Source organism: Myodes glareolus, chromosome 4, assembly GCF_982192425.1.
Source record: "Myodes glareolus chromosome 4, mMyoGla1.1, whole genome shotgun sequence".
NCBI lineage: Eukaryota > Metazoa > Chordata > Mammalia > Rodentia > Cricetidae > Myodes > Myodes glareolus.
In genome coordinates, this window is record NC_142029.1 from 37,672,332 (window position 1) to 37,684,229 (window position 11,898).

General features: G+C 44.2%; 1 protein-coding gene across 1 annotated transcript in view; it reads right to left on the minus strand.

Annotated features, from left to right (window-relative positions):
* The window catches only part of Slc17a5 (solute carrier family 17 member 5), a 39,173-nt gene that overhangs the window by 8,070 nt on the left and 19,205 nt on the right, over positions 1–11,898 (minus strand). Inside the window, exons 6-9 of the mRNA XM_048435718.3 lie at positions 11,509–11,627; positions 9,934–10,092; positions 5,242–5,374; positions 2,022–2,169 (exon numbers count right to left, since the gene is read on the minus strand). Coding sequence (XP_048291675.2) covers positions 2,022–2,169; positions 5,242–5,374; positions 9,934–10,092; positions 11,509–11,627 — 559 coding nt within the window. The remainder of the gene's footprint in view (positions 1–2,021; positions 2,170–5,241; positions 5,375–9,933; positions 10,093–11,508; positions 11,628–11,898) is intronic.

An 11,898-nucleotide genomic window follows, 5' to 3' on the forward strand; every position in this document is an offset into this window, starting at 1 on the left:
AGCATTAATCACTGTTTTTCCTGTCTTTCCTGTTTGCCGTGCTAGAGGCTGGACCCACGGCTTTGCACCGACTAGGGAAGCTCTCTACCACTGAGCCATGAGCCCAGACCCTTGGTTCTTACTCTGTAAACGCTGAAGTTTCCTCAGCCTTGAAATGGGCCAAGAACACCCGGTACCTCCCTCCTTAGACTGAGCTCAGGACAAACAGGATGATGTTTGTACAAGTGACTAGTACGCTATCAAGCACTAGACAACTGTGTATACACACAGCTCGTGCGATAACCGACAACTGGAAAAATCAACAGCGTGACTCGTTGTCGTTTTATTATTGCTGTTATATTGAGACAGGGTCTTATATGAACTCATTACATATGTAGCCAGGGAGGCCCCAATCCCTATGATGCTCCTTGTTAATAAAATGGACGTCTCTGTCTCCTTCCCAAAGTGACAGCTTCTAGTGCCTTGACCCTTTAATGTGAAGTTTTCTTTATTTTTACAGTTATATTTATATCTTCCAAACTGTCACTAAATTCAACCAAGTTTCCTTGTAATTAGCTTTTCTGTTTGGTTTTTCGAGATAGGGTTTCTCTGTGTAATAGCTCTGGCTGTTCTAGAACCAGCTTTGTAGACCAGGCTGGCCTTGAACTCACAGAGATCCACCTGCCTCTGCCTCCTAAGTGCTGGAATTAAAGGTGTGTGCCGCCACCACCACATATGCATTGCTTTTAATAAATGAAGTACCCCAAATCTTCTGGGGGTAGAGTACTCAATCTAGTCACTCCCTTTATCTTTTCAGCTGGGACTTAGAACTCTGTGGCTCTAAGAATGCTTCCAGAGACGTAGATGTAGAAACAATTTTGGGCTTAATATAAGAATATTAGGTTTAGATTAGGGGTTTAGCATTTGTTAGCTTGTTAACATAAGCCACTTAATTTCTCTGAATCTGAGTTTCTACAGCATAAGCCAAGAGCATCCACCTACCTCACTGGACAGCTTTTAGGACAAACAAGATGATGTTTGTGTAAGTGATTAGTCAGCAACCAAGTGTTAGATGCTTGTGTTTACATGAACATAATGCTCCAAATGTCTATGGGCAAGTCAATGGCTCTACTCCTTGTAATTTTTTTGTTTTGTTTTCTGAGACAGGGTCTTGTATGGGTCAGGTTGGCCTTGAACTGCAAGCTAAACCTGAAGTCTTGCTCCCCTTCCCTCTACTTCCTCATCACCCCCCCCACACACACACACAGAGTACATGTAGAAGTCAGAGGGCAATTTTGTGGAGTTGGTTGTCTCCTTCTACCTGTACATGGCTTCCAAAATTCAGACTCAAAGTTATCAATCTTGTCGGCAAATGTTTTACCCTTTAAGCCTCTAAGCCATCCTGCTGGCCCCACTTATTTATTGAGACATGGCCTCTTGTGTCCTAGACTGGCCCTGAACTTCTGATTTCCTTGTTCATCTTCCAAGCTCTGGGCCTACAGGTCTGTGCCACAGTTTATGTGTTATGGGGACTGAATCCATAGCTTCATGATGCTAGGCAAGCATTCTACCAACTGGGCTAAATTCTCGGCTTTGTCATTCATCTGTTTGATCAAAGCCTCCTATGTGTCAAGCCCCACGGTAGCTCCTGAGGATGGGCTCTCACAGAGCACTGCAGTGAGCAGAACACCACGCAGGAGGTGGAGGCAGCTCAAGCCAACATTTACCGGTTTGTAAACTGAAATCTAGTAAAAAAACAAAAACAAAAACAAAAACTTAAAGTCATTCCTCTAGTAGTCAAATTCACGGAAAGTAGCAATAAGAATGGTGGCTGCCAGGATGTGGGAAGAGGGGGAAATGTGGCATCCGTGTTCATTTACTAGGCACAGAATTCCAAACGGAGAAGATGTAAAAGCCGAGAGACTGTGGTGGTGATGGCTGCACCACAGTGGCTAAAATGGCAAGTTTTACGTTGTCTGTTTCACTGTGATTGTAAGGAAGGAAGCAAAGACAACCCAGCCAACCTTTGTATTTGTACTCACGAAGGAGCTATATCCAGATGGTTGATGCTAAATCCCGAAGAGGCAAAGCCTCCTAGTGTCGTGGATATGGTGAGGAACGCAACAGCCAAAGAATAGTCACAGCCTATAAATCCAGCGGCGACCAGGAAAACTGCGGGGCCAACCATTCCTGGAGTTCCAAAGTCGAAGGAGAAAAAGAAGCGCCATTATTGTACTCAGTCGGTTTAAAACTGCAGGAGCCTGAACTGGACCGTGCTGCCACCTACTGTAGAAACACGGAACTGCCTGGAAGACCAAACGGCTTCTTTCCTTTCCTCACTGGAAAGCCTTCCAGGAAACGTGGACTCTTAACTCACACAAGAAAAGGAAATCTCCCCTCCCCCACCCTGCAGTGCTATTCAATTTGCACCTGATAAAGGCTCAGTCAACTTCTACCGAGCTGAGAGTCAAAGAGAAAAAGATTGAACAATGACAGCCAGCGGGCGCGCGCCTTTAATCCCAGCACTCAGGATCTCTGTGAATTCGAGGCCAGCCTGGTCTACAGAGTGAGTTCCAGGACAGGCTCCAAAGCTACAGAGAAACCTTGTCTCGAAAAACAAAACCAAAAACCAAAAACCCAACGAAACAAACAAACAAAAAAAATTGAATAGGGCTGAAAGGAGAAGCAAGAGCTGATACAAAATGTGATAAAATCCACATTAGCGCAGTAGATAAATTACACAGTGAATTCTAGAGAAATGGTTCAGTCACTAAGAGTGCTTTCTGCTCTTACAGAGGACCCGGGTTTGGTTCCTAGCACTCATGTTGGGTGGCTTACAACCATCTGTAACTCCAGCTCTAGGGCGATCCAGTGGCTTATGCAGTGGCACATACTCATGTGTGCATGTACATACACACACAGACCACACACAGACACACACACACAGACATACAACAAGTCTTAGAAAAATAATAAACTTTGTTGGATGAAGTTAGAAATGTGATCTGTTTTGGTTCTAAGAACTGATAACAAAATGCATATGCACTACACAGGGCAGCCAGTCTTTGGGGGGGGGTAGGAGAGACAGATTGAGTGCAAAGGGAATTATTTAATATTTCATTTACAGATGTGCAGTCTAAATCAGAGCAGTATTGAATGGGAGAGCATCTCTTAGAGTAGGTGCCCAGCAGGCGTTTGCAGAATTAACCTAGAATGGGTCCTTTCACAGTATAACTTTTTGTTTGTTGTTTGTTTGAGACAGTTTCTCTGTAGCTTTGGCTGTCCTGGAACTCACTCTGTAGACCAGGCTGGGCTTGAACTCACAAAGATCCACTTGCCTCTGCCTCCTGAATGCTGGGATTAAACGCATGTTCCACTACTGCCTGGCTTCACAGTATGTATAATTTTTAAAAAAAATTTATTTTATGTGTATGGGTGTTTTACTTGCATGTACGTCTGTGCACCATGTATGTCTAGTACGGGTGGGGCTAGAAGAAGATACCAGATCCCCTGGAACTGAAGTTACAGAGAATTGTGAGCCACATGTGTGTACTGAGAACCAAATCAGTGTCCTCTGGAGAAGCAGCTCTCCAGCCCCCAAATTTACATTTATTTACTTATTTAGAAAGGATTTTGCTATGTAGTTCTGGCCTGTAATTTACTATGTAGACCAGGCTGGCCTTAAACTCACAGAGATCTGCCTGCCTCTGCCTCCCGAGTGTTGGGATTAAAGGTGTGTACTGCCATTCCCAGACCAAATTTACTTAGAGCATGTTACTTTTATGTATGTTGTGTGTATTCTCTGGTCCCTGCAGAGGCCAGGAGAGGGTGGTAGATGCCTTGCAGGTGGACTTACAGGCAGTTGTGGCTGTGGGAACTGGGCTTCATATGTGAACAAGATAGAGGATTATTCTTTTCTGTTGCCTTGGCTTACTGTGACATGAAGAGACATGCATTCTTGCTCTATGTTCCTGCTCTGGGCACAAGCCCTCATGCCTCTGGAACTTCTGGAGTGATTAAGATTGTCTTTTGTTTGCTAGTAATATGACTGGTGACGTTGGGACCAGTGGCCCTAGACAGTATGTTTTTCCCAGTATTTGAGACAGGGCCTCAGGTAGCCCGAGCTGCCCTCAGACCAGTCACATATTAGAGGACAACCTCGAACCTCTGATTCTGCTGGCTCTACTTCCCAAGTCCTGGGATCGTAGAGGTGTACCACCAGGCCTGGTTCTCAAGGTCTTTTCTTTTTGAGATGGAATCTTATTATGTTACCCAGTCTGGCTTCAAACTCTTGGCCTCAAATGCTCCTCTGGCCTCAGACTCCCCAGTAGCTGGCACTTCAGTTCGTACTATGTTGACTGGCTATCGAAAAGACCAAGGTACCAGTGTGTTTGGCAGAGATGAGGGCAGATCTGAAGGCTCATGATGGCCACTGATTTACTCAATCATGCTGGCATAATAAAGCCCCCACAGAAACTCAAAAAAGGCCGAGGTTTGGGCTGGGCATGGTGGTCCAGGCCTGTAATCCTAGCTCTTGACAGCTGGAATAGGAAGTTGTGAATTTTGAAGCCAGACCCAGGTACTACTGCATTGAGAATTTGCCTTAGAAACAGGCTACTGACCAAGTAAGCACACCTGCAATCCCAGCACTCAGGATGGTGAAGCAGGGGGACTGCTTTGAGTTCCAGGTGGCCTGGAATTAGCCTGATCACACGGTCAGATTCTGTGTCAACAACAAACAGACCAATCAACAACAAACAGACCAATAACCAACTAACAATGAAACCAAAGGACAAGGATGCGCTTCAGAGGAGCTTCTAGGCAGCAAAACGCCAGTGGAGATCCCGGGTGGTGGTGGTGGCAGCGGCGGCGGTGGTGGTGCACCTAGGTAGCCCTTCCCATACACCTTGCCCTGAGGATTTTCCTATCTGGCTATTCATCTGTATTGTCCCTTATAGTACCTTTGATAATGAGTAAGCAAACATCTGTCTGTCTCACAAGTTTTGTAAATAAGTCTAGCAAAGTAATCGAACCCTGATTTAGTTAGTCAGTTAAAAGTGTAGCTCACAGTCCAGTTCTTGTGACTAACCTCTAAAGTGGAGGAGGACAGTCTTGTGAGACTTGGCCTTTACACCCAGCTTGTGTGCTGAAAAACAGGATGTGTGTGGGGAAACCTCACATCTTAGTGATCAGAGGCAAAGGGTTTTGGTGTGTTATGGGTATAACTAGGAAGCAAAATAAAACTTGATCCAATTTACTTACCCACAAGGGTAAAAATTCTCCGAACACTTATAGTTGAAAAATTCCACTTGACCCTTAAATAATCAGCAGCCTGGCCACAGGGAATCATGCAGAGCCAACAGCCAAAATAAGGCAACGCGGATAAGATCCCATTCTGGAAGGGGGAAAGAGATATGGGATTAAATACGGTAGGGCACACGAGTCATAGATAACGCTATCTGAAAACAGCGGACACACGGTGGTGGGGCAGCGTGTTGATAATGTTCAGATATCACAGAAAGTACGTGTGGCATTTGCAGGGATCTTACGGACTCAATTTACCTATCCCTGCGCCAACCGGTCTTGTGGGGAAACAGTACTGTCTGCTCCGGGTCATTGAGGATGCTACTCGGAATTCGGAAAGTCTTCTGATCGGCCTGCCAGACTGCTTCCCGCAGAACAAGTTGTTTTCATTTCTTGCCTCCACCTCCTGAGTGTGTGCCCACCCCCAGCACAGTTTCAGTCTCCAAAAATTTATTTAAAATCTTTTTTTAAAATATTTATTTATTATGTATATATTATACTGTCTGTGTATGCCTGCAGGCCAGAAGAGGGTACCAGACCCCATTACAGATGGTTGTACACTACCATGTGGTTGCTGGGAATTGAACTCAGGACCTTTGGAAGAGCAGGCAATGCTCTTAACCTCTGAGCCATCTCTCCAGCTCCTAAAATCTTTTTTATTAAAATCAAATGCATAGTTTAATAAAGTGGAGATCTGGGAGTCATTTATGCCAAGTAGAGCATCGCCAACTACCCGGAAGCCCCGTCTCAACTCTACCTCTTCCTATAAGCGAGCACCACCCAGCCACAGTTACAAACACTCACCCACAGTTACCATCCCAATATGTGTGCGTCCCTAGACATTCTCATTTGGTACTGGCTAAACTAGAATGCAGCCTTCAGTTATTTAAGAAATGTTCATGTCTTTTTTTTTTTAAATCTATGTTTCTTTTCAATAATTTTGCATCATCCTAGGCTGCAAATGGAGCTCAAAGCAACCCTGGGCTTGAAGGAAAAAGTAAGAAAGCAACAATACAGGAAAAAAAACAATAAAAAAAAAGGGAAAATGAAAGCTCAGGATAATCAATGAAATTAAAGACATGTAAAGTTCTTTTTTTCCTTATTCTGTTTTGAAAGACTGTGTAGCTTTGGCTGTCCTATAACTTGCTCTGTAGACCAGGCTGGGCCCCAGCTCACAGAGATCCTCCTGCCTCTGCCTTTCTGGTGTTACGATTGCAACCACTAGGTGCTTTAAAATACAATTTGACATCCAAGTGTCCCAAAACAAGCTCCACTGTAAGCAAAGGGCATCTCACGAGTCTCACAGATGTTTGAACTGGGTTTCTATGTACCTACAGAGTTACTAGGAACCCTATTCCCATTCAGTGAGATAGGGTCTCACTTCCTACAGCTAGCCTAGAACTCACTCAGTCGTCCAGGCTAGGATTGATTTATGGCAATCTTCCTGCCTCAGACTCCCGAGTGCTGCTAGTCTCATTTTTCATATTTGCATTTTTTAAAAAATATTTATTTATATTTTACATACATTGGTGTTTTGCTGGAGTGTTGGGTCTCCTGGAGCTAGAATTACAGACAGTTGTGAGCTGCCATGTGGTTGCTGGGAATTGAACCCGGGTCCTCTGGAAGAGCAAACAGTGGCTCTTAACCACTGAGCCATCTCCCCAGCCCCTTGCATTTTTTTTAAAATGAGAGTTAATATAAAGACTTAATTTTTTGGAGGGTAATAGTGGGGACTGAATCCAAGGCCTCATCCGCGCTGCACAGGCAAGCATGCTACCACTGAATTATACGTCCAGGCTGAGTCTACATCTCTAACGCCTGCAGGGACAAAACTGTTGGCAGTGACAATACTGTTCACTTTTCCACGGCGACTGCCTTATATTCCCCCTGGCAGCAAACGAAGATTCCAGTTTCTCCAGATCCTCACCAAGACTTTTGTGGTTTCCATGTAGCTCCACGCAGCTCCAGCTGGCCTGGATCCCTAGGTCCCCTCTTGCTTTAGTTCCCCCAGTTCTCCGATTAGAGGGATGTGCTACCTACCATGCTAGCTATTAATGGTACTTGAGTCTTAGAAAGAAACTTTGAGGAATGATGGGACCAGAATGATGGCTCCTTATACTATTCTTTTTTTTGTTTGTTTTTGTTTTTGTTTTTCAAGGCAGGGTTTCTCTATAGCTTTGGGCCTGTCCTGGAACTAGCTCTGTAGACCAGGCTGGCCTCAAACTCACAGAGATCCATCTGCCTACCGAATGTTTGGATTAAAGGCGTGTACCACTACTGCCTGGCCTTTCTTCTACTATTCTTTATAAGGTTAATTTCGTCTCCTTTGAAATTTCTTCTGCTGAGACTTTCTATGCTCCTTTGATATCTGGCCTCTCTTTTCTCAAATTAAAAATTTTAAGCTGTGTGTGTGTGTGTGCTCACACGTGTAATGCACATGTGCCATGGTGAGGGAGCAATTAGTGGATAATTTGCAGGGATTGGTTCTCTCCTTCCAAAGAGCAGACTCAGGTTGTCAATAAAGCTATCTTTCTGGCCTTTTAAAAAGTAATATCTTCATAGTCGGGCGGTGGTGGTACATGCCTTTAATTCCAGCACTTGGGAGGCAGAGGTAGGAGGATCTCTGTGAAAAGCGAGTTCCAGGACAGCCAAATCTCAAAGAAACCCTGTCTCAAAAAAACCACACACCACAAAACAAAACAAAACTAACGGTTTGTTTATTTTGTGTGCACATGTGTGTGTATGTGCCACAGTGCACAGGGCAGAGGACACGTTTTTGTGGTCGGTTCTTTTCTACCATGTGGGTCTGGGGACTGAAGCTGGGTTCTCAGGCCTCCTACACAGCTCCTCTGTCTGCTGAGCACGTTCCCCCACTTAAACTCTGTTGGGATCTTTGTGCTTATATATTAAGGATTTTAGATTTTCCTCCCCTTTGAAGGAAAACACCACTAAAGCTTCCTTATAAGTTATGCTTCTTTACGTTTCGCGGTCTCTCTAAAGACAAGGTTTTCTGTTTCTCCCTAACTGTAGAGCCCACAGAAATGGGCATTGTCGGGGAAGGCTCATGTTTACCCTGGGGCTGGAGAAATGGCTCAGCAGTTATGAGGATGTTGTAGTTTGGTACCCAGCACTCATGTCAGGGTGGATCACAACCTCCTTAACTCCAGCTCCAGGGGATTAGGTATCTTTGGCCTTCAGGGCATCTACATGAAAGTACATATGACCCAACTCCCAGACACATAACTGGAAATAAAATAAGTATTAAAAATCAAATGAAGTATACAGACTATACAGACTGTATAGCACCTTTGCCCAAGACCCTTGTTCCTCCCCGTCTGACCTCACTACTTCCACCACTATGATGGCTGTCAGGTATCTGGGTTTGCCATCTGCCCTCCTGGCATGTTACTAGGCACTAAAAGGACTTTTATAGGTAAAGGAATACAAGGCAAAAGGTGCCATGAACTATGACCTGGAGGATACTCAAAGGCAGACTGCATGCTTGCCATGCGTTAGGTATTGGGTTTAATGTCTAGCTGAAAATATTAAAATAAAAATTAAAAGATTTGGGGGCTGAGAGCTGGCTCAGAGGTTAAGAGCACTGATTGCTTTTCCAGAGGACCTGAGTTCAATTTCCAGTAACCACATGATGACTCATAACCACCTATAACGACATCTGGTGCCCTCTTCTGACATGTAGGCATGTATGCTGGCAGCACACTGTATACATAATAAATAAATCTTTAAAAAATAAATAAAAGATATAAACACACTGGAAAAAAAGGATGAAAATCAGCAGAATGAAAACAAAACACCCCACCCCCCAAAAAAACCAAAAACCAAATAAATAAATAAATAAATAAAACCAGTGTCAGTGTGATGGCACATGCCTGTAAACTCCATGCTCAGGATTAACTCTCTTTCCAGAAAAGGGCCATTTTACATAGCTGTATAGTTACAACTCCTCTAAAATAGAGAGTGAAAATAAGCGAGTAGTCATGCGTATGTACGTACACACACACACACACACACACACACACACACACACACACACAGATAGACAGACAGGCAGATAGATTGATAGACAGACAGACATATAGAGAGATACATGGATGGATATAAGTTTAGTACAGCAGAATACAAAAAGATAGGAGTCTTACTTAGGTTTACCAGTGCTGTGCTGAAAAACACCATGACCAAAACAACCTGGGGAGGAGTGGGCTTCCTTGGTTACCTATCATGAATCATACATAGTCCACTGAAAGAGGCCAAGGCAAGAAATCAGACCGGGTGGGAACCTGCAGGCAGGAGCTGATGCAGAGACCATGGAGGGGTGCTGCTTACTGACTTGCTCAGCTGGCTTTCTTCCAGAACCCAGGATCACCAGCCCAGGGGTAGTACCACCCACAACGGCTGGGTCCTCTCAGATAAATCACTGAGAACAGGCACCGCAGGCTACCTATGGCCTGCTCTCAAGGAGGCATTCTCAGCTGAGGCTATCACCTCTCAAATGCTTTAGCTTGTGTCGAGTGGACAGACAAGCCAGCCAGCAGAGGAGATGACTGAATTTGATTTGGGTGAAAAGCAACTGTGTATGTAGTTCTGAAAACACGTTTTCTACACAGGAAGCAGACGACTGTTTCCTCTTACCTCTTGAACATTGAACCTTAGGATTTCTTTCATATAAGTAGGCAACAACGTCAGTAACGTATAGAAGGTCCAGTTGTAAGAAAAATGCGCGACGACAATCGCCCAAAGCGGCAGTGACTTCAAGATGGACGCCCACGGCACCGCCTTCTGGGAAGAAAGCTGGAGGAGACAGGCTGAATTAGGAGAATCTGCAGCTGGGTGGACTCTTAACCACCCACCACATTAGCTAAAACTCAGCCCAGAACACGGACCACCAACTTTAGTAGCATTCTAGGTCATAAAATCAATTCCTCTGAAATGCTAATAGCAAAATAATTAACGAATTTTGGTTGTTTCATTCAAAATATCAACTAGAGAACCTACGACTGCGGTTGGAGGAAAACGTAAACACAGTGGAGTCAAAACTGTCACGAAAGCTGCACGTGCCAGTGCCGCTGTAAACACGAATGCTTCCGTGAAAGTGAGAACAGTGTCACCGTACACATGACAGAAGGAGGCTGACGTAGGGAAACGTTAGAGACTGGCAGGTCTTGTTAGAGTCTGTATTTCACTATCCAGTCTTTGTGACGCTGAAAAGATCTGCAAGAATTGTGTAAAGCGGGTGTGGCGCTGCACACCCGGAGCCTGAGCTCGTCAGGAGCTCTCCGCAGGAGGGTGACCTGAGCTCCGAGTCGAGGCTAGCCTGGGCAATATCACCATCTCGGGGAGGAACACAGGGACAAAGGGTGAAAACCAGGTGAGGGCTTTATATATAGCCATGTGGAGACGTGACCTTCAGAGCAGGGGTATTGAGGTGATGCACCAGGTCAAAGGCAGTCATATGAGAAGGTTGGAGAAAAGGTTTAAGACTGAACACTTCTCTTGCAGAGGACCTGAGTCTGGTCTCCAGCATCCACACTGGGTAGCTTACACTCTTCTGACACCCCTTGCCTCCGAGGGCAACAGCACTCTCATGTACATATTAACACACAGACAAATAAGCATAATCTAAAAATAAATCTGAATTTAAAGACATAAGAATTTCTATTTATGCTCACTTTTATTCCGAAACAGATGTTAAATTAATAATATGTTTGTGTGTGTGTTTGCTTTTTCGAGAAGGGTTTCTCTGTATAACAGTAGTGGCTGTCCTGGAACTCACACTGTAGACCAGGCTGGCCTCGAACTCAAAGAGATCTGCCCGCCTCTGCCTCCCAAGTGCTGGGATTAATGGTGTGTGCCACCACCATCCAGCTTTAAATTATTAATATTTAATAAATGAGTTGGCCCCAGAGTATGCTGGATAGTCACATAAGGAAGAATCCCCCAATTCAAGGGCATTAATAATGGCTTCCTCTGGGTCTGTCTGTCCTCAGTGTCTATCTGCCTACGCAGAGGGACTCACAGATGCTCCACCACCAAGCCATGCCCTTAGTTCCCAGAATGACCTCGAGAAGAAATTAGTTTTAGACATTTTTTCAGACAGTATTTCAGATATTTATTTCATTTGCTCATCCTAATTTGCTTAAGGCATGTGCAACAAAAAGATCTATTTCAAAGGTTATCTTACTTTTTAACATGTGCCAAAGTGCATACCTGGTTTTTTAATGATGATACAATGTATTCTTTTTCATAATGGGAGATTGTCTTGTGAGTTTCTGGCGTATCACTAACTAACCACATCCACAAAATAAACCATACGATTCCAATTACACCTTAAAATAGAAAGATGACAGTTAAAAAACATTTGAATGTGTCAACAGCATTTTGTTCACATCTTGAGAAGGTTATATATCTATAAATGTAATGTAAAATTAAACTTAGCCTCAGGTTCCAGGTCTTCAATGGAATAGTAACTATTATTCTCTATGACCCAGAGGATTGAGATAAAAGTTCTGGCTGGCTTGGTATCCACTATGAAGTCCAGCCTAAACTTGAGGCAATCCTCCTGCCTCAACTGCTAGGATGACAGGTATGTGTGACCAT